At 40.1% G+C, this 22,276-nt stretch overlaps 3 protein-coding genes across 5 annotated transcripts in view; 2 read left to right on the forward strand and 1 right to left on the reverse strand.

Annotated features, from left to right (window-relative positions):
- LOC109475507 (fibropellin-1-like) overlaps positions 1-4,253 on the forward strand; it is an 8,184-nt gene extending 3,931 nt beyond the window's left edge. Inside the window, exons 7-12 of one of the 2 annotated variants that reach the window (XM_019776140.1) lie at positions 1-74; positions 2,125-2,253; positions 2,562-2,681; positions 2,958-3,071; positions 3,222-3,299; positions 3,479-4,253. The exon at positions 1-74 is cut by the window's left edge and continues 151 nt beyond it. In XM_019776140.1, coding sequence (XP_019631699.1) covers positions 1-74; positions 2,125-2,253; positions 2,562-2,681; positions 2,958-3,071; positions 3,222-3,299; positions 3,479-3,594 — 631 coding nt within the window. In that variant the 3' untranslated portion in view covers positions 3,595-4,253. The remainder of the gene's footprint in view (positions 75-2,124; positions 2,254-2,561; positions 2,682-2,957; positions 3,072-3,221; positions 3,300-3,478) is intronic. The other variant, XM_019776141.1, reaches the window with a different exon arrangement.
- Positions 4,254-4,791: 538 nt separating this feature from the next.
- Positions 4,792-18,028, forward strand: LOC109475505 (RNA cytidine acetyltransferase-like). The gene is made up of 27 exons (XM_019776138.1): positions 4,792-4,995; positions 5,293-5,438; positions 5,662-5,753; positions 6,010-6,181; positions 6,381-6,503; positions 6,730-6,791; positions 6,929-7,043; positions 7,443-7,550; positions 7,715-7,848; positions 8,194-8,287; positions 8,473-8,571; positions 8,790-8,926; positions 9,301-9,440; positions 11,071-11,221; positions 11,605-11,701; positions 12,063-12,179; positions 12,422-12,598; positions 12,983-13,096; positions 13,502-13,635; positions 13,796-13,844; positions 14,730-14,826; positions 15,115-15,225; positions 15,397-15,566; positions 15,865-15,984; positions 16,207-16,379; positions 16,615-16,695; positions 17,240-18,028. Exons 2-27 carry the CDS (start codon positions 5,331-5,333, stop codon positions 17,334-17,336), a joined length of 3,072 nt encoding a protein of 1,023 aa, XP_019631697.1. The 5' UTR covers positions 4,792-4,995; positions 5,293-5,330; the 3' UTR covers positions 17,337-18,028.
- A 1,665-nt stretch (positions 18,029-19,693) lies between these two features.
- Positions 19,694-22,276, reverse strand: part of LOC109475515 (serine/arginine-rich splicing factor RS2Z33-like) — a 12,957-nt gene continuing 10,374 nt past the window's right edge. The window contains exons 6-9 of one of the 2 annotated variants that reach the window (XM_019776154.1): positions 21,966-22,028; positions 21,671-21,796; positions 20,647-20,756; positions 19,694-20,326 (exon numbers count right to left, since the gene is read on the reverse strand). In XM_019776154.1, the coding sequence (XP_019631713.1) occupies positions 20,660-20,756; positions 21,671-21,796; positions 21,966-22,028 (286 nt within the window). In that variant the 3' untranslated portion in view covers positions 19,694-20,326; positions 20,647-20,659. The remainder of the gene's footprint in view (positions 20,327-20,646; positions 20,757-21,670; positions 21,797-21,965; positions 22,029-22,276) is intronic. The other variant, XM_019776155.1, reaches the window with a different exon arrangement.

The raw sequence follows: 22,276 nt of genomic DNA on the forward strand, positions 1-22,276 counted from the left end.
TACCGTCTCCCACTGGATTGCTGGGAAGGTTCTACCAGTTTCTCTTGCATACAGCGATGGGTCTGGCATTTCAGGTTCGAATGTTCAGCGGTTCAGTATCACTTTCAACGATAACTAATTTAGACTATGTTAAACATTGGAGTAGACAGTGATAAGTAACTAATAAAACCATAAGGGCAGTGATGAGTAACTAGTAAACACTTAAGGAGTTCAATAATGTAGTCTGCTGCTGATCCAAATACAAGTCAAAGTTTATTGCACAAGGATTGTAACAGGTAAAATGTATGGCAGGTAATAATATTACTAGCTGGTATCAGTCTATGAAGATTCTACATCTAAGGCCCACTCTAGACGAAGCATTTCGCGACAGCGGCGATATTTCCCGCTGTCGGGACGCCGCTGTCGCGACGTCTTTATACACACAAATCTCTTTGCATCGAACATCGAACATCCGAATGTTCTAACGCGTGAAATCCAAAATGGCGGGGGAGCCGCCAATGTTTTTCCTCGCCGTGTGTCAGATGTTTTTCTTTATGTTAGTCACTCGCGTCTTGTCCAATATGAGGCGACGAGCTAGGGGTGCACGCAGGAGACGGTTGAGTTACCGGGAGATGTTGCTGACACGTCGCGCCCTGCTTACCTCCCCGCTGCCATTGCTTTGGCAAAAGGTGGTGATCCTGTCCACCGGAGGATCTGGCGATACGTAAGGCCCCGCGACCTTTTGGCAAAAATTTGTTCAAGGCACACTGTGCGATACAGAGTTTTACAGGCGCTTCAGGATGTCGAGGGGAACATTTTAGATGCTCTGTGACAAACTGAACCCTGACCTCCCGCTGTCGCGAGTTCTCTATACGCACTTTAAGTTGTCGGGGACTCCCGCTGAGTTGTCGGCCGACAACTTTGGAGCTGTCGTCAGAAAATTTCATGACAGCGGGACTACGCTGTCGGGGATCCTCTCTAGACGGCGTTCCTGCTGTCGGCGTGCCGCTGTCGGCAGTTACCGCTGTCGCGAAATGCTTCGTCTAGAGTGGGCCTAAGTTCAACAGGTATCACGGTGGTAAAATCTGGGCTGAAAAGTTCCCACATGTCATAGAACCCGAACTGTGTTCGATCGTGTTCGATCTGGGCAATTCGAATCGAACCCGCGTTCTATTTCGGGGTCACCTGCGGTCATTTACAATAAAGCGGCAAAACAAGCCCTTCTGCCTGAATGCCTCGCAACAGATAAAAAAACAACACTTTTCTATAGATACAAACAGTTTCCTGGACAGCACATGTCCGCTATAATTTTTGGTGGGTATGTAACATGTAGCGAAGCTACTGTCGTATCCTTGGGTGACCTTGAATACTGTAATGATTCTTTACACCTGTATGAATAACACAATGCACACTTTCTGGCGATATGACATGTCTCCAAAACTCGTTCAAACCTGGAAACATGGAGAGTCAAACATACTCCATTTACGGCTCAAAATGACTGCCACGGTTGTCCCGAAAATCGTGTTTTAGGGATTTTTGAAAAATGGCCTCAATTTTGAATTATGGGTAATTTTGTGAGAAAAATGTCAAAAAATGCCATTTTTGCACCAATATGTCGACAAAAACTAGACTTACAATCAGAAATTAAAAAATCCCGATTTTTTATCTTATTCCTAGTCTGCGAAAAATATAAAAATCGGGGATCTGGGGTGATATACGTAGCCAGGTTTGAACGATGTTTGCCTAAAAACGTGGCATGACTTGTGCTCGGAAACCCGAAAATAATCGTCTTTCTGAGCGAAGTTTTTAAAAATCAGTGATTTAACATAAAAAGCTAACATTTAAAGGATGTTAAGACGATAATTTCATTTTAATTTGACGAAATTTACCCCTAAATATTTTTTGTTCATTTTCAAATATTTTACGGGTAGTTCAAAACAGGCCAAAATAGCGTCTTGTAACCCGATACCTTTTCGAACGCGCATAGCAATGGGAAAGAATGCCGTAGTGACAGACCGCCGTGTATATCATATCTAGCAACATGTTGAATAGAACTAACTAGGAGCTAGTATGCATGCATGGCAAACATCTACTAGTATATGTATATTGGTTGTATCGATGATAATGATATAAATTTTTAATCAGATGAGTTGCAGTGGTCGTCCAGCGAGCCAGCCACACCCTGTGATCTGTGTCTGCTATTGGACAGCTCAGACAACTACCTGGCGAAGACCACGTCATGCACGGAGCTTCACAAGTATGTCTGCCAATCGGGTAAGTTTCCATTTGATTGCTTGAATCTCCATGACATAAGGCATAAACATAGCCTTTAATATGAAAAAGTAAATATAAAAGTCCACACGTTCTTCATCTTAAGAGACAGAACTAACGAGTCAGGTTGGCTTCTATCGTTACCACGAGAATGAGACTTACAATGTACCAAGGCCTTAACGTGCCAATAAAACACATTTGGCATGGCCATATCCCTTGCATATACTAATATGCCACAATCCTTGATATGCCCTTCCACTGGTTCAAATTATTTTGTAATATAAAATATTTTGTTTTTCCTTTTTCTGCAGAACCCAAACCATGTGGACAGAACGTCTGCTACAATGGAGGAAACTGCACCTCGTGTTTTGATGAGTCCTACCACTTCTGCGCATGCCCGGATGGTTTTGATGGAAAGTTTTGTGAGACAAGTGAGTTGCTAGTTTGCTAGTGATGGTTTATATTCAATGTTAACTCCGTATCCAGCTCAATTTTATATCAAATACTTCTGGTCTGTGCATGGTGCCCCATTTGAGTTTTGCTGCTGAAAAAATGTCCACGTGACACATGTAGAAAACTGTGACAAGATCACAAGAAAGCAAAATGCCGCGGGCTTGATCGAAACCAAAACTGTATGCGCCAAATAAAATGTGGAAAGAAATATACCAGTCTTTTTTGAAGTTGTTGTTTTGTTTGTTTTGAAACAGATGTTGACGAGTGCGCCTCATCCCCATGTCAACATGGCGGACAGTGCGTTGATGAGGTGAACTCGTTCCGCTGCTGGTGTCCTACAGGCTACAGTGGAGACCTCTGTGAAATAGGTGGGAACTAGATATGACACTACAAAATAATGCTACACTGCCGTTTGAATAAATAATGTTACATAAGGTATGAAACATAACAGTGAAACGATTTACATGTGCTAGTATTGCGTATCGTACGATGCCACTCTTATCTTGATATCTTCTCAGACATTGACTGGTGTGCGAACAGTTACTGTCCTTTTGACTGGACCTGTCAGGACGAGATCACCCACTTCATCTGCCATGGTGAGAAACATTTTCGACTGTCATCAAGATGTTCAAAAACTTATTTTATTTTGGGTCCGAACATATTAACACCATTCAAGATATTGAAATAGTTGTAAGTCATACTTTGACATTAATTGAAGATGCATATTTTCTGTTCATTGGCAACCTCTAAACTAATGATGATATTCCGCACACAGCACCTAGTACCGGAGTACCGATGAAAGGCTCCTACAGGTGCACCAGTGACTCCTGTCCGGACGGCATGCGCTGTGTGCTGGACGGACCAGGCTCGTTCTCCTGCAGAATCGACTGATCGCGACCGGGAAGTTCTGACGGATTGATGGACCTGTGACCAGCGCTGAATCTATAGTCATATTCAAAGATATCGTAGACATTTGATTTACATGAAGGTCAAAACACAAAAAAGAAATTGGCTTTACATTGTACTGCAATTTACAAAGACAGCAACATTCGTGGTGATTTTATTTTCGCGATCTTAGCGGTGACCTCTCATCGCGAAATCATAACACCACGAATATCTGGTTAATAGTTCTTTTTTTCGACCTGGAACTTCAAACGCGCGAATACCTCTAGATATTTTTTTCACTCTCTGCGAATAAAAATAAAATAATCACGAGGTAAATGCATTTAATACAACGTTAATAGTTCAAAATACGAAAAATCATCTCGAATTACTTGTCATACATCTGTTGCCTTACCGACTTCCATGTTTTGATATGACAAATGACACATCCTCTATGTAATGTAGTTGAAACTTCTAATTAGATTAGATTTAAGACATAAAAACTGTAGTTAATAGTCTCAGATTAATTTTGCCGATATTTTGCTGATGTTCTTACATAGCTAGTGTAGATATATCGTAAAGATGTATTAACGATTGTCGGTCTGTTGAGTGCTTTTTAAAAGCACCCAAGACTACTTAGAAGTAGTCTCAGTCAAAATAAAACCTATATGTACTATGCAGTGAAAAAAACTGTGCTCTTAAGCTTGTATTTGCTTTATTATTGATGTTTTCTGTTGCTTTTGATTATAAGATATATCATAAATTAGCATATAGTAAAATATTCTGATTGACAAAGTCCCTTTTGTTAAATCAATAACAAAGTTAAGAAAGCCATCAAGATAGACAGAGACGAAAAATGACATTTTGATTAAACTCTTCATTCAAATAACTATCGTTTATGATAACTTGTGATGACATATTGGAACTGTATTCACCAGCCAACCAACAGTCAATAGTATTTTTAGAAAGTCGATCGTCGAGCCATGGTCGAGCAAAATCAAGGGGACAGCTATTAAACTTGTAAAACATCACGGTAACGTTACACCCAAAACTCTGACACGGAACTTTTTGTTGTGTCTCTTGTTACGTCCAAAACATATGGAATTCCCCATATGATCATCATCATCATCATGGTGTTTTTAATTGAAAAATGCTGCTATAGTTGCTGTATGTCGTCCTCAGAAGTCGGTCGATATTATAAAGGTAATCAGGTCATTGGTTAGGTCAAAGGTCATGCGGCAGCAGCACATGTGCGGACGTGCGTGTTTTCGATGCGTTTCTCTGCTGACTTTAATTCAGGATTTTAAAGTATCTTGTGCATTCTTATGGCATCAAAACTGGCCCAACGCTGACCCATCACGTAAAGGAGTAACTGAGGTCACAAAATACGCAGCTGTTTGTAGGGAAAAGGTATCAAATATTTTGTTTCGTGCTTGCCCCCCTCCCACCCTTGTGGATTTTAAAGTAACAGTGTATCGAAAAGTTTTGTTGAATAGGTAATATTTGAGCTATTGGCTGTATTATCCTCAGTTTTGCAGATTTAACGATTCTTTGTGTGGGTTAAGATATTTTTGAACTCTATAAAATGGTGATTGTGTATCCAAAATAACGGCCTGGTTTTGTTTATTTTAATACGAAGTATCAGTCCAAGACTAAGTAGAAGACTCTGATTATACAACATTTCACTTCTTCTTCGTCACTTTTCAGCAGTCCTGTTGTGGACATTAAAGCTCAGATAATCCAAGATGGTACTGAAGAAGGTTGACAACAGGATCCGTGTTCTGATAGAGAATGGCGTGGTACAACACCACAGAGGCCTGTTTGTCATCGTGGGAGACAAGGGCAAGGACCAGGTATGTACAAGTAGTAATGGGTCGTTTTTTTTCTTGTATTGGTCACTTGTAAGACTTGAATCAATATTCTAATGATGTTACACATACAATGCATGTGGATCCTGTGACTACTCTAACATTTAGTCTTTCTTAAACAGCAGTCTTTATTCAGGAAACAACAGGCTTAATAACAACTACACTAGTGAAGTGCTGATATCTGAACCTACTGTCATTTCACACACAGGTTGTGATCCTTCACCACATGTTGTCAAAGGCTCAGGTCAAGGCACGCCCCTCTGTTTTATGGTGTTACAAAAAGGAGCTTGGATTCAGCACGTAAGTATCAGCAGCTGATGATAAGATGTAATATCGTACTTTTGCTCAGACGTTAGAAATCAATAGTGCCTCTTCTTGTTAATCAAGCACAAAAATGTTGGATGAACATGCTTTGATTGAAGATGGCTTGAAGTTGATACCAAAGTTTTTCTTGTTTAAGCATTGGGTCTGTTCTGTCAATGAACCCCTGTGGTTTGTGAAGCACTTAACAGTTGTAAAGAAGTTTTTATTTAATCTTTTTTTTACTCCCTCACAGACATCGTAAGAAGAGAATGAAACAGCTCCAGAAGAAGATCAGGAACGGAACTCTGGACGTGAAGGAAGACGACCCATTTGAACTGTTCATAGCTGCCACAAATGTCCGCTACTGCTACTACGCTGAGACCCATAAGATTCTTGGAAACACATACGGCATGTGTGTGTTACAGGTAAACATACAACTTGTCAAATCTTGTATGATAGTAAATACAAATTCATATGACATTGTTTGTTTCAGTGACATAAATGAAGTATAGATTCTATATACATGTAGTATGTAAAGTATAGATAAGGTTTTGTTGATTCAAGATTCTTCGAAAATTAGCTTTATAAGATGTTAAAGGTACATGGATTCTTTCCTTGTCACAGGACTTTGAAGCACTGACCCCCAACCTGCTGTGCAGAACCATTGAAACAGTGGAGGGTGGGGGCATCGCCTGTCTGCTGCTCAGGAGTATGAACTCACTCCGACAGCTGTACACCATGGCTATGGTAGGTGGCCTGGAGTTTGGGAGGGGGTAGCATGTACCATGTACAAATTTATGCATTATTTATGCATGTGTCTTTGTGTATGTATCTGTGTCTATAGTCTGTTAGATATTGAGAGCATGAACTCAAATGCTAAATACACTACATGTAGCTGCTACAGTAGGTTTTCTGGATTGAACTTACATTCTGTTGAATACAAGTGAATATCAATGTCATGTCTACCTTTCAGGATGTACATTCCCGGTACAGAACAGAGGCACACAGAGATGTGGTGGGCAGATTCAATGAAAGGTGTGGTTTTAGATTTTCCCATATTGTATTTAATTCTAATCTAATTCAGTAAAAACACTGTAACCATAAGACTACCTTGCCACCTCAGATGTCTTTAGCCATATGTTGTGGGATAAGCGAGCCTTACCTTGTTGCAGGTTTCTGCTGTCCCTGTCGTCCTGTGAGACCTGTATGGTGATAGATGACCAGTTGAACATCCTCCCCATCTCCTCACACATCCTCAACATATCAGCTGTGCCATCCAGGTCAAAGGTCAGTCACAGCCTTCACCATCATCAGTCTTCATGACCTTTTGTGACATTGCAAGTTGCCAAATAATATAGGGCCCAACTGATTTTTTGAGCTTTCCCATCCTACTCAATAGATTTTTTGAAAACCCAAGTCGTGAAATAGAAAAGACTATTTTTAACTTTCAAACTATCAGAATGATTTCTTTGCATTGTAAGTTCTTATCCTAACAAATAACATGTTAGTAGCATTGCTGTTGGCTTTAATGTATCCATGCATAATTAGAAAGAAGCTGTAACTTGTAACTACTGTACTATAAATTTTGTAAGATTTTTCTTTTTTCTATGTCTAACTACTTGTACCAGGAATAGTAGTGCCTTGCTTAGTAGTGCCTATAACTTAACTGTCTGCACCTTTCCACAGGAGGACTCCCTAAACCCTGCAGAGGTAGAACTGAAGGGGTTGAAGGAATCCCTGCAGGACACCCAGCCTGTGGGCTCACTGGTCAACTGCTGCAAGACTCTGGACCAGGTATGGATAGACCACTGTGAAACTGCTCTGTCTGTTGATGTTCTGGCTTTTGAAAAAATTATTAACTTGGCCTAGACTGGAAGTAGTTTTCTTGTTTTGACAGATTCTTTTTCAGTTCATGTTGCATGATATTGATGAGTCTTGTTTTCCTGATGATTCAATAGGCCAAGGCTTTACTGAAGTTTATTGAGGCCATCTCGGAGAAGACACTGAGGAGCACAGTTGCCATGACAGCAGCCAGGGGTCGGGGCAAGTCTGCAGCACTGGGACTGGCCATAGCAGGGGCTGTAGCATTCAGGTAATAAATATACCACCAACCTCTCATGCATGTTGAAGCTGCTGCAGTACCTGTGTGTGGTGCTAGGTGGGATGCATTCAATGGATAGTGAAACAAATATTGCTTGTTCTTTGGTACAGACTGAGTCACAAGTCATATTTCTTAACAAAGATGTTTTTTGCTCCCTTGGTAAATCTTAGGTCAAAAATAGCCTACTACATGTAGATTAGTAGCAAATACTGGACATAGATTACTAGTGTTAATTGCATGTTTGAAAAGAGAAGCGACATGTACTCTCTGGAAAAAGAAGCTAACCCCTCTACCATAGAACCCACTCAGAAATGTCAATGTCCTGTTCTGTTTCAGCTACTCCAACATTTTTGTGACATCTCCCAGCCCTGAGAATCTGAACACCCTGTTTGAGTTTGTCTTTAAGGGTTTTGATGCCCTGGATTACCAGGTTAGTGTTTCCCTCTTGTTTCTTGCCATTAATTGGATGCTTTTCATGGACAATGTGGTCAGGGAAAAGTTCTCAAATTCTTTGAAAAATCTTTTGATCCCGTAAAAATAGAAATGGACAACTTGAGTAACTGTTTTCTTGTCTATCTTGTTACCTGAATGTCTAACCTTCTATGACATATACAGGAGCACATGGACTATGAACTTGTCCAGTCCACAAACCCAGACTTCCACAAGGCTGTAGTCAGAGTCAACATCTACAGGGAACACAGACAGACCATACAGGTAAAAACAATATTGCTTTCTCTTCACTCAACTTTCATTTATTTTCTGTTGACCAGAGTAAGCCAGTTTGGACCAGTAGTGTATGTTCATTGTATTAATTATTCCACCAGCATAATGAATCAAAGACCTTTATTGTATATTCAGAGGACTAGGTTCAGACATGTATAGTATAGACAGCAATACACAAGTTAAACATACACATTTGTTTGCCACCACAGTACCTGCACCCCAGTGATGCCCAGAAGCTGGGTCAGGCAGAGCTGGTTGTGATTGACGAGGCGGCTGCCATCCCCCTCCCCCTGGTGAAGAGCCTCATGGGACCTTACCTGGTCTTCATGGCTTCTACTGTCAATGGGTGTGTACATGTTAGACATTTCTTATTGGTCAGGAGCATACCAATGTGCCTTCTGATTGGACAGAAGTCTTGTTACCGTAAGATACTAAATGGATATGCTGTATGAAGTGAATGTATTGTTTGTGAGGTTTGATTTTTTCACTGTCTTCAACAAAATGCATGGCTCTTGTATAGATATGATCTTAGCCCTATCAAATTCATATTTGCTAAGATAGAAGAAGTTTTGGAACATGGCACAGTTGGTTAATTTTTCAGCTTACAGTATTCTTCTGCTGACAACCAGAAAAGTTCAATGTGGGTGAATAGTGTTTTAAGCTGTTGGTATGTAATTTAAGGACAGAAGAAAACAATGTTGAAATCCCCCACTCCCACAGATACGAGGGCACAGGAAGGTCTCTGTCTCTGAAGCTGATTCAGCAGCTCAGACAGCAGAACGCGACCTTCGGTGGGAACTCAGAAGCTAAGGCAGCTGCTGCCATGGCAACCAAGACGGAGGGCGGGGCCAGTGCTACAGGTCAGTTTCCAACACTCTTCCCTGCAGTCTCATCATTGATAATACACGTACATCCTAAACAACCTTTACTGCAATCTTTAAAAAAACATGGAAGCTGTTTTAACTCTGTTCACATGATAATGGACCAAGAAAAATATTTTGTATTGTAACTTATACATTCTGGTGAAGTACATGTACCCATTCTTTTGAGTAACCTTTCTGTCGTGATTTCAGAAAGTCTTGCATTTTTTATATTGATGAATGTGAAGAATGTGCAGTGGTCGAAATACTTTTTTTCAGTGCTCTGCAATATTGCAGAAGAGTCAAAATTTCGTCCTGCAATTTGGAAATACTTTCTGCAAATACACAAGCCCCCATATTACAACCTTCTGAAACCAATAATGCCTATTTTTACATCACATATATATATATAACGGTATAGCTTTGTAAGTCTGTAGCATTACTGAAATTCTTCAAAATATCACTCTTCTAAATATGTTCGGACCGTAAAATTTTATCGGTCCGGTCCAAAAAAACCGAAAGGTCGGTGGACCGTTTTTTTTTTGACCGGAACAAAAATCCATATTTGTTGTTACTGAATAACTGATGATCACTGGAGAAGCGTCACGGGAGAAGCGTCATAGGACAACAACAACTACTAGTACTACAGAATACCAGTGCAGCAGGTGCGGGAAGCTGTGTGCCTCAGCCTTTGGGCTAAGAAGTCACCAGAGGATCCACCCCACCTGACGGGCTGTGCACAGAAGTCATCATCGGAGACGATGGACAACCAGAGATGATCACTACATACAAAGAAGCCTGCCAGGAAAATGAAAATCCAGCCTTCAAATAAAAGAAGTTTACCTTAGTCTCCGTCTCTCTCATTTTGCAACAATATTTTCCCGTATTTTGGTACCGATAGTCATCTAGAAATCATAAAGGACAAGTCTACGGGCCGTGCTTGGTTCGGATCGAGTCGAAAATCACTGATTTTACACAATATGGTCACAATGTGATGCACGTAAATTTTCACTCGAAATGAGAAATTACCGCCCAACAAAACGGACCATTAGGTTCCCAGTGCTGTATTTCTCTTTCGTTCATGTGATCAACTTGTTTTCTTTGCTTGGATCGTGCAAAATACCAAGGAAAAACATCGAAATTTCGGCAAATTAACGCCGAGGCGAGTGTGGTTTTTCGGAGGAGCCATGTTTCCTTTGCCGTGTTGCCTGCTGGGAAATGCTCAGCGAAAACTGCCGAAAATTGCCGAGGCAGTTGTCGGGTCCTCCCGGGAGACGAAATCTAACATCGGAAAATGGCGAGTGCCCATATTTGGTTATCGTCGCCTTTCGTCGCCTTGTCGAAATCGTTCAACTTTGACCCCAAATTCCCTTATATGGGAACATTACAATCTGCTGGAAAAACGCCGGCAGGTTCGTGCGGCGCAGGTTTTCGATCTATTCACAGCGCCACTGCTTTGCTAATTGAAAACTATTGAATCCGGAGCCTATTTTTTCCTTCTGCAAAATTGCAGATTGTAAGATTTTTTCTTCTGCAATCTTGAAAATCTATCTGCAAATTGCAGACTGCAGACGGGTATTTCGAACACTGATGTGTAAAAAATGCCCTGTACATTATCCCCCCCCCCCAGGCCGAACTCTGCATGAGCTGGTGCTGACCGAGTCCATCCGTTACGCCAGCGAGGACCCGGTGGAGGCCTGGCTGAACCGCCTGCTGTGTCTGGACGTGTCCAGTGTTCCCAGGGTGCACTCTGGCTGTCCCATCCCTGCCAGCTGTGACCTATATCCTCCACATGGATGTTAACACTGCTGCAAAGGTGGCAAGCACGATAAAGAATAGGGAAAGCATATCACTACCTTGGAAGGCATTTTGACTTATAAGAGCTTTTTTGATTATGTTGTAGAAAAGATTGATGGCACTCTAGAAATACACAGCATCTTTGGTACATTTGGTAAACATTAGATTGATAGATTGAAAGTAAAATATATGACATATATGGCAATGTATGTTGAAGGTCTAGGTAACGACATACCAAATAGACAGTTACTCAAGCAAATGGATACAGTCTATTCAGTTGCTTGAGAAACTGTAACCTTAACAGGATTTATATGCCTGTACCAGTCTCTCTATGTTTGAACGTATCCATTCCTTAACCCCTCCCCACATACTATGTGAACAGGGACACCCTGTTCTGTTACCACAAGGCATCTGAGGCCTTCTTACAGAGGATCATGTCCATATATGTGTCTGCACATTACAAGGTGATGGTCAAATATAACATGTTGAATTAAAGAGATCTTAAATGTTCAATAGAATGAAGCAAAACAACATTGAAAAGATTTACCAAGATTGCAAAACAAGAGCTTGTTATCAGTTTTGTCCTATTTGTAATTGGTGCTTTAGGCCAAGGAGAGGTCCTGTCACAGATATGTAATAGTGAGTGATAATCAGTTCAGTACCAAGGAGAGGTCCTGTCACAGATATATTCAATATCATTTTTATCAATTTTGCCATATTCTCAGCTTTGTTTCTGTTATTGGAGGAAAAGAATATCAATTGGTTGTTTTCTACTAATTCTAACATGGAGTAACCATTGTAGTTTGAACACCTGTATGTTTCCAGAACACTCCTAACGACCTCCAGATGCTGTCAGATGCTCCGGCTCACCACCTGTTTGTGCTGCTGCCACCTGTGGACCCTGACCAATCAGCTCTGCCGGAAGTACTGTGTGTAGTTCAGGTAGGGCCATTTCAGTACACAGTCGCTGATTGGATACTGTTAATGCCTTGATTGATTATTTGAATTACTTTATTCTAGGTACATTGACCCATAGCAATAAAATATTTATGTAAACACAAATAGTCTAAATATACAACAATTTAGATACATTTACAAAATAAAGGTTAGATTTTGTATACTAGTATGTCGAAATATATCTGTCCATCTATCCAATCAATCCATCCAACCATCCCATTATCCAGGTGTGCTTGGAGGGGGAGATCTCCAAACAGAGCATCATGTCAGGTCTGAGCCGTGGCAAGAGGGCGTCAGGTGACCTCATACCCTGGACGGTGTCCCAGCAGTTCCAGGACACAGAGTTTGCCAGTCTGTCTGGCGGCAGGGTTGTCAGAATAGCCACACATCCAGACTACCAAGGGGTAAGTGGTTAAGTGATGTCCAGCAGTTGTGTGATCATTATGCTATGGTCCTACACAACAGATCTGTTTCTGTTCACATATATTGCCATGCATGTTAAAACTATGACTTGAAATTTTGAATTTGTATAAGAACGTGTTGCTACTGATTTTCCTTGTCATTGTCTATTGTCAATTTTTCTGAATACCCGAGTTCCGCTTTCACTACTTCCTTCAGAATTCTTGTGAAAGTCGATCATCATTTTCTCAATCTACTGAAATAACCTTCAGTGTTGTGCCTGTTTAACAATATATTTGACATGGGTAGGCTGAAACGTTTGCATTATAACTGTTTTGAGGGTATGTGTGAACTTCCTTCTTTCAGTAGCTTCCCTATGTTATTTCCAGATGGGTTATGGTATGCGAGCCCTACAGCAGCTGGACATGTACTACCAGGGGAAGGTCCCCAGTCTGTCTGAGGACACAGGAACAGCACAGGGGCTGCCTGCTGTGGACAAGGAGGTAGTGTGTCAGGGTATTGTGTTTCAGTAGAACAAAAATATAGTGTGATAGTGCACACGTTTTCACTACAAAAGGGATAGCTGGACAGATTTTAGTGAAAACCTGTCAAACTGCAGAATTAGGCACCCATCCATAATCCATTAAACCATGGGAATAGGAGACATTTCTTGTTTAAAAAGCAGCTACTTTCAGTCTGAATTTGAGTAAATTCAAGGAAGTCAGATGAAGTTCACACTTGCTCACTATCACTAAAGGAGAAACACCTTTTGGTCTACATGTTCAAAGAATTGGGCATCTGTTGTTTTTTTTTTTTTTGATAGTAAAACGTGTGTTGGTGTAAAACAGCAAAGATTGATAGAAGTCAAATCCTTTACAACAGTTGACACCTTAGATGTTCACTTCCAGACTGTGTCCCTGTTGGAGGAAAAACTTGGTCCCAGGAAGAACCTGCCGCCCCTGCTGTCCAAACTGAGCGAAAGACCGGCAGAGAGGCTAGACTACCTGGGTGTGTCCTACGGGCTGACGGCACCCCTGCTCAAGTAAGGCTGTTTAACTCAGGATTTGTCAATTTTGTCACATTAGCTTTCTTACAGTTGGTCTGGCTTTATTTCAAACTGCAATGCTTGTCATTGGAACTGGTGAGTGTCTGATTGTGTACTTCAACTTGTTCTTGACAACTTTTTGTTAATGCTTTTGTAGGTTTTGGAAGAAGGCAGGATATGCTCCAGTTTACCTGAGGCAGACTCCTGTAAGTAGTTTTGTTGATCTGTTTCCTTTTGTAAACAAGGTATCAAGGTACTGTAACGGATAGTTAGTGATAATCAGTTCAGCACCAAGGAGAGGTCCTGTCACAGATATGTTAAAGTGATAATCAGTTCAGCACCAAGGAGAGGTCCTGTCACAGATATGTTAAAGTGATAATCAGTTCAGCACCAAGGAGAGGTCCTGTCACAGATATGTTATAGTGATAATCAGTTCAGCACCGAAGGGAGGACCTAACACAGATATGTTATAATGATAATCAGTTCAGTACCAAGGAGATAACCTATCACAGATATGTCATAGTGATAATCAGTTCAGCACCAAGGAGAGGACCTAACACAGATATGTTATAATGATAATCAGTTCAGTACCAAGGAGATAACCTATCACAGATATGTCATAGTGATAATCAGTTCAGCACCAAGGAGAGGTCCTGTCACAGATATGTTAAAGTGATAATCAGTTCAGCACCAAGGAGAGGACCTATCACAGATATGTCATAGTGATAATCAGTTCAGCACCAAGGAGAGGTCCTGTCACAGATATGTTAAAGTGATAATCAGTTCAGCACCAAGGAGAGGTCCTGTCACAGATATGTTGAAGTGATAATCAGTTCATCACCAAGGAAAGGACCTATCACAGATATGTCATAGTGATAATCAGTTCAGCACCAAGGAGAGGTCCTGTCACAGATATGTTAAAGTGGTAATCAGTTAAGCACCAAGGAGAGGTCCTGCCACAGATGTTATAGTTACCTTCATGTAGTAACATGTCTGTCTGGATCAACACAGGTAAAATTATTTGTATCTATAAAAGTTGAAAAAGGACATATATTGATTATTGACTTTTTCATGTTGTTGTTTTTCTCTAGAATGACCTGACAGGTGAACACTCCTGTATCATGTTGAAGAGGATACAGGAAGATGATGAAGGCCAGGATACAGACTGGCTGTCTGCCTTCTGGACAGGTAATAATGCATTAACAAAGTCTCTGGATCATGGAATGTCATGTCATGACCTCTCTGAAGATGAAAGAATTCCTCTTAGGAGAACATTAGGAAAATCTTCTGGATAATGCATTTTTGTAACACTTATGCAAGAATTTGTATTCAGTTTATGTGCTGCTGCCGTATTTCTGTCTTAATGCATTCACAAGTTTGATTCATCTTTTCATAACCAGCATCGATATTGATAAGTATGGTTAGCTATCTGCTCATTTTCAATGTCAATAACGATGACAACTTATCTTCCAACAGACTTCCGGCGACGTTTCCTGTCTCTACTCTCGTACCAGTTCCGTACCTTCCAGCCAGCCCTGAGCCTCAGCATTTTACAGGCTAAGAAAGATGTCAAGACTGATACATCTGGTATGGCATAGCTGTTCTTCTATATGGTGCTGGTTAAACAAAGGATCATTTCTTTGGTTTACATTATTTGCACAACAAAGATTGAAATGGTTCTTGTTATCTCTGTACATTACCGAAACATCTCTGTGATTGACAGGTGTAAGGTCATTTATGTATCCTCCTCTTGCCCAGTCCTTACCCAGGGGGACCTGTATGCCCACCTGACCCAGTATGACCTGAAGAGACTGGACTTGTACTCCAGGAACATGGTGGACTACCACCTGATCATGGACCTGCTGCCTGCCCTGGCCAGGATGTACTTCCTACAGAAACTGGACACGTCTCTGTCTGTGGCACAGTCGGTAAGTTTGGCTGGGGTACTGTATATTGTAAAGTGATATCCATGCAGGCGTAAACACGTACAGGTGCCAAAGATCTCTATGATGAATCTTATGGATTATGCTTGAGGAAATGATAAATTAGTCTTTACTTGGTTCCTCAATTCTTCAAACATTCTGACATTTTCCTTGGTCATACACAAATTGAAATATGTTTTCCTATTTGAATACCTTCAACAATTAATTATTATGTTTCTGCTGAAAAGTTGTCTCACTTGAAAAACTGCATATGTTTTGTTTTCATCTGTTCATCCCATGCCAGGCCATCCTGTTAGGGTTGGGACTTCAGCATAAGACAGTAGATGACCTGGAGAGAGAGCTGGAACTGCCAGCCTCACAGGTGATGGGTCTGTTCAACAGGCTGGTCAGGAAGATTGTACAGGTCAGTCTTAATGTCATTCCTTTTTAGGAATGTCTTGGATTTTAAGTTCTGAGGTTCAAGGAAATTAGCCACAGTTTAACTGAACAACCCATACTTTGTGGACAGTAAAAGTACACGTACATGTATTTGACAATAGTTGTAGCTTATAAACTTTCTAGTTTTCAACTCTATAAGAAGTAAAAAGTGTCAACTTAAGTACACTGTCATCAATCCTAATTTCAGTTCCTGAGTAGTATTGAAGAGCAGGCAGTGGAAAGTGAACTCCTGGCACCCAAAGAAGTGGTGATGGAACCAACAGCACAGTCCCTGAAGACTGAACTGGCAGAGGCAGCCAAGGAGTTTGAGGACAAGCAGAAGAAAGAACTGAAAAAGCTCAAGGATATGGACCTTGAGAAGTAGGATTTCCCAGCAATTTGTGTACAAGCCATTTACAGTTCTAATGATTGGTCACTTTGAAATAGAAAGGCCGTGAGGACAATGCAATTGAAGCACCATAGCAGATAATTTTTTCATTCTTGTTGACAGCTTTTTGTAATGCCTTTAAAATGTATACTTAAAGATTGCATTTAGGAAGTGTATTAGGTGTTCCAACAAGAACCCAAAATTAACACAGTATTTGTGTTGTGACAGATACGTCATCAAGGGATCTGAGACAGAATGGGAGTCAGCGCTGACCAGTGGGCTGAAGAGTGGAGTCGTCAGTGTGGCCAGGTATGTTGAACTAGTTACTTCTGCAGCAGAGGTATTGTTATGTACTTTGGGTGTCTGTGTCTAGTCTGCACTTACACTGCATGACCTTGAGTGTCACTGGAGTAGTGGGGTAGTGAACTCAGTGTGGTCTTGGGATCATAATGTGGTTTGGAAGAAGCCAGGAATGTGTGATTATTTAAAGTATGACTGATGGTGCAATTGTGGAAGTTACTTCATACAATTGTATATTAAGTAGTAGGACATCGTGTGATGTAATTCAGTTGGATATCCCAATACAGTCCCAGAAGTCTAAAATCTTCCAGTTCTTGTTGAAGCCTGTATTATGGTCTCTATAAAAATGCACAGTACCAATAGTTCTGAATGACCTTGGGCAAAAATGAGGTCATGGCCTGTAGTTTTAGGTCACACTTGTTAATAATAATAAGCAGTTGATATTAAATGTTGTGCAACACATATCAATGTTTTGAACAATTCTGTATCGGTTTCAATGGGATTTATGACAAACTTTAAATTTGTATGTCATTTTTTCATGTACCACTCACAGTGGAAAGAAGAGAAAAGAAGAGGCAGCCCCCACACCAGAGTCAACAAAGAAGAAATCCAAGAAGTTCAAGAAAGACAAAAAGTTCAAGAAGACTTGATTAGTATGAGTTGAGTGGATTTGTGTTAGGTCATTCTAAATTTATTATTTTCCCCTTTCTCTTTTTTTTAGACTGATGGAATTCAAATGAACATGTAGCTGTACTACACAATGGAGTTGTCCATGTTATCCATATCAGAAATAGGTCTCTACACTTTTTTTATGCAGTTACTATTAGCAATGACTTAACAGTATACCATGCTTTAAGTTGCATCCTTTATTGAAAGAAGTCGGTTGATCACAAAAGTATCTGTGTAACTTGAAAACTGTCTTGATGACTTCAAAATTGCATTGAAAAGGCAGTAATAGAATTTTTTGCTGTTCCCCAGAAATTTGGCATTAGTCTGATCATGAATACTGCATTCCTGTATACGAGTTTAACTTAGTGGTTTTGTCAACCTTGCTATGTACCTACTACCTTGTACCTTTTCAGTACAGATAAGACAAAAAGATTTTACTGACAGTTTGTGAACTATTTTAATCATAAATTTAACATAGACAATATACATATATTGTCTGTCAGAATGTATGATATCCTTTAATTCTCTGCGGGATTTGTTCAAAATGGAGCAAAACCCTTTTTTTCCTTTTTATTTTCCTCAGTTTCGTCACTGCTGATGGAAATTGCAATATTTACTGTGGCAGTATTCTTGGCAAGAACCCCTTGAACAATAAACATGGTCCTGTGTTAAACTGGAAGGTTGCTGAAGTTTGGCACTGACGGTAGTGAGAGAGGTTACCAGCAGAAAGAAAACTTTTAGATTGGTCCTGGAAACCCATATACATACGTATAGCAACAACACAAAAAAGGCCCAATTTTAAAACATGCAAGATAACAGTAAGTGCCAAGGGAAGGTTTCAAATGTCATGATATTGCAACCTCTTGGCAAATTCACCCTTACTGTAGCAAGTGCTCCTAGATATCTCAAGATGCTTAAGGCATACGGGTAATGGGTACATGTACACTCTGTACATGCAATCTACCATCAAACATCATCTCCTTACTGCAATGTTCTTCAAGCTTTGAATCTGCCTGTGGCTGCCTGTATGGCTTTGACATACATTGTAAGTTCTACAGGACCAAATAGCAAGGAAAGTATACACAGAGGGGAGCTCACTACATTGCAGCTGTTTGCCAGGCTGGCTAACTTGTATTGGTCTTTTCCTTTTGTTTACACCAAAATTACAGCAGAGGTAGCATTTTGGTATAAAGACTTGTACAGTAATGTATGTACCACAACTTTTCTCAGTGTGGTATTGCTTGAAACAATACACAGTATCCTAGCATATTGGAGCATTCTGGAGGAAACAGAGTAGCTTGAAATAAGATACATTATACAACTATGAACACAACTTACTATGAACTTTCCTAAAAGTAACCATTGCCAGACTTAAGGCCCAGACATAAAATGCTACACAAACCTATATGTAACCAAACTACGTACAACTTAAGTATGCACTATCCAATAAAATAGTCATGCCAGCAACTGCCAATAAGTCACGGTGGTACATGTACATACATGTATATATTTGTACCTCTTATTACAAAACAGCTCTTAACTTCGTAACCCTAAGCATGCATTGAGTGTAGTTACAAATGTAAATAATGTGTAAATTCCTTACACATGCACACATCTTTATGTTAAAATACAATCCACACTTTGAAAATGATAAATGTACTAGACAATATACAGTACATGTATTGTATGTATGTAACAAAAGCAAGGCTGGCTGTAACCAAGATTCAAGCATCCTGAAATAGGTATTCCATCAGATAATGTTTCACTGATGATGGCACAAAGCTCCAATGGCACTTATTGGTATATAGGAAGCATGGGGAACTTCCTTTCACTACCAAGGCAGTCTGTGTCTAGAACATTTCTGGTCAAAATAATAGAGAAATGGGGGTAAATTACAGCAAGCTGTACTACATACACATTGTACCACATATCATAAAACAAATCATACATATACATAATTTAAAGCCTAAAAGAACTATATGGTGATTATAATATATATTGGATTATATTAAATAAACTTTTTAAAATTATCTTTTTTTGTAAACAAGACATGTCATGCCCATGCATAATTACATTATACTGTTCAAAGTCATTTTATCTACATGTACATTTTTTCACCGGGAAGACAAAAAAGCATCATGAGCACAGGTGTGTGAAAATGTTATTGCAAGTTTTGGAATATTTTTATACAAAAGTCTTGATCTCTCAGTCTGCATTTCTCTCTGAAACTCTTTTACCTGCTAGACATTAACACCACTAACATTGTGTGAGCTTCTTCTGGCCATTTTCACACACCTAGTCACAATTCTTTCTTATCCCTCAATCCCAGTACAGAATTGGTTATAACAGATAATATCTTCCTACTTATTTTGATAAATTGAAACAGACAATAACACAGATTCCCTTGTCAATTGCACAAAATAGGGTGAAAAACAAAAGATCAATGTTAATGAATGAGTACAGCCCTTTTATTTTCATTATATATAAAGTCATGTATATCAAACTTGTGATAGACAACTACTACGTGTAGGTAACCATTACTGTATAATAATATAGACGAGTAAAATCCTTCCATAATACTTGATTCTAAAATTATATAATACATTGCTAACACAGACCACAAAATAAATGTAAAAAGATTGGGAAATACAGACACTGACTTTGATTTCACATGAATCTGTAGCTGCCTATTTTTCACTGTTCGATACATGTCAAACACAAACATTTTGTGCAGTAAGGCTAGTTTTGTAATGTGACATTGTTATGTTGCTATTCACATGTAGAAGCAGGTGTCTTTTAGTCTAATGGTGCACCAGACCATTACTACATGGCACAAAATGAACGAGCCCAGTGGGGACACAGACGAATGTGAAGCTGGCGTGAAGGTACTGGGAGGAAACAGAACAGTTGAAGGGCACTCATCTGTGTTGAATGTCATGGCAGCTTTAACCTGTGTCGACCTGAGCTTCACCTGGGAAGAGAGGTTAACAGGGGACACATTGAATGCCAAGCAAGCATGTGTCATTTACATGAAATGGGGCCCTTCATTAGATCAAATGCCCTGTACTGTGATACCACTAAGTAAATGTCCATGTAGTAAATATTAAAGAAATGATAAGTAGGACGATCAAAAGTAGGCAATAAAATATATTCCCCTCCTCAGACTTCTAAAAACTCGACAAAGCGCGAGACACAAACCTAATACAAAAACAAACTCCACAAAAAGTTAGAGATGCTTTTCTCCCAGTTTTACCAGCAGACTGTTTACAACCCTATGAGATGTGTACCAACCTTACAGTGACCCTCATGACCTGCTCCGACTTCTGCTGACACTCCGGCTGGCTGATCTACTTCTGCTGCGACTACGACTCCTGTCAGCAGACTTGGAGCGGTACTCTCTCCTAGAATCACAGTAAGCACAGACTGAATTCTATTCATCATAAATTAATGTGTGCAGTGACTAAAAATACTTCATGTGATATTGAGTATGTGACTGTCAATTTTGAATAAAATTTGACTGACTGTTGTATGGTCATGTGATGTGAAATTCCAGATGACAATCTAAACCGCTTGATGGGTTCAAATATCTTTAAATGGATATTTTTGGAAAACATTTCATGACCATCATCTTTCCTATTTAAGACTGGCCAAAGGGAGTCCACTGCTGCAGCTCATCCATGCACTTGACATATTGTGTCAATCTGTCATTTCAGGCATCGTGCAGAACTCCATGCCTTCAACATACACATTCTTGGCAAGATTCAACCTACATGTATTCTAGTATGAACTTGTACACACATGGTCCGTAGGTAAGCGTTTTTTCTTCATTTGGGAACAAAGTTAACATGTCTTGGCAATGACCATAATGGTAGAATTTTCTCCAAATTTAAAAGTACATTACTGGGTGCTAAGTTGGCAACATCTACAATGATGATGCTGAGATTGCCTGTTGTACATGCACATAAAAAAGTAAACAAAAACAGTAACAGGTCTTCTAGTAGATACAAATCTGCAATAAAAAACTTGAACTGTCAGTGGATTAAAACCCTGTTGTTAAATAAAACTGATCAGGAGAGTTAGGTGCACTGCTGCAGGCAAACATGGCAGTAGCAGTACCTCACAAACAACACTTGCAGGGATTACAACAAGATACAAAAACATCCAACAGCATGTTCTCCATTTCTGCAGCTGATTGTACATACTCTGCAGCAGGATGTTAGCCCAAGGAAACAGCCCATCTGAAAAACCAATGTTAATGTCTTGATTGTACATTCCTTTGTGAACAAGCAGGCAGTGGTTGCATCAACTGTCATACCTGCTACGAGAATATGACCGTGATCTTGACCTGCTCCGGGATCGCATGTAGGAGTCTGAGCGCCGCCTACGGTAATACGGAGAATAAGAGCGGGACCGGGACCTTGAGCGGGAGTGTGTCCACGATCTTTAGGAAGACGTTAAAGATGGAAGAAATTATTCCTGTAGTACAGTTCCTGGTAATGGTTGTTCTTATACACTAAGATGTTGTAAGGGAGGGTGAATGGATAAGTACAAAAATGTATCTACTTGGCAAAGCTGATAAAAACTGTATATTCTGAAAAAAAAACACTCACCTCCTACGTGAAGGTGACTTTGACCTCCTGGATGGTGATCTGGATCTTGACCGGCGTGACCTTCTGGAGTGGTAGTAAGGGGAGGGTGAGCGAGAACGGGAATAGCTGTACGACCTGCTCCCAAAGGAGTGAGGAGAGATATAGGAACAGCACAACACCCCATTAAAAAATAAAAGGACAGGCTAGGTCTAGGAGGCTATGTGAGGGCTGACTAAAATACACACATGCTTAACCAATGAAGTTGTTTTTTTTCTTAGTTTCCTTCAAGAGGGCAAAAAGGACAGTACTCCAAACATCACAACAGTAATAAT

Source organism: Branchiostoma belcheri, unplaced genomic scaffold (genome assembly GCF_001625305.1).
Source record: "Branchiostoma belcheri isolate BF01 breed outbred unplaced genomic scaffold, Haploidv18h27 scaffold34, whole genome shotgun sequence".
Taxonomy (NCBI): domain Eukaryota; kingdom Metazoa; phylum Chordata; class Leptocardii; order Amphioxiformes; family Branchiostomatidae; genus Branchiostoma; species Branchiostoma belcheri.

What these genes read in the sequence shown, in the direction of transcription:
- LOC109475505 (XM_019776138.1), top strand. Translation starts at nt 5,331, where the DNA reads ATGGTACTGAAGAAGGTTGACAACAGGATCCGTGTTCTGATAGAGAAT. An exon ending in AAGTACTGTGTGTAGTTCAG is followed by an intron (nt 12,180 to 12,421) that starts GTAGGGCCATTT and finishes CCCATTATCCAG; the next exon opens with GTGTGCTTGGAGGGGGAGAT. An exon ending in AAGGATATGGACCTTGAGAA is followed by an intron (nt 16,380 to 16,614) that starts GTAGGATTTCCC and finishes GTGTTGTGACAG; the next exon opens with ATACGTCATCAAGGGATCTG.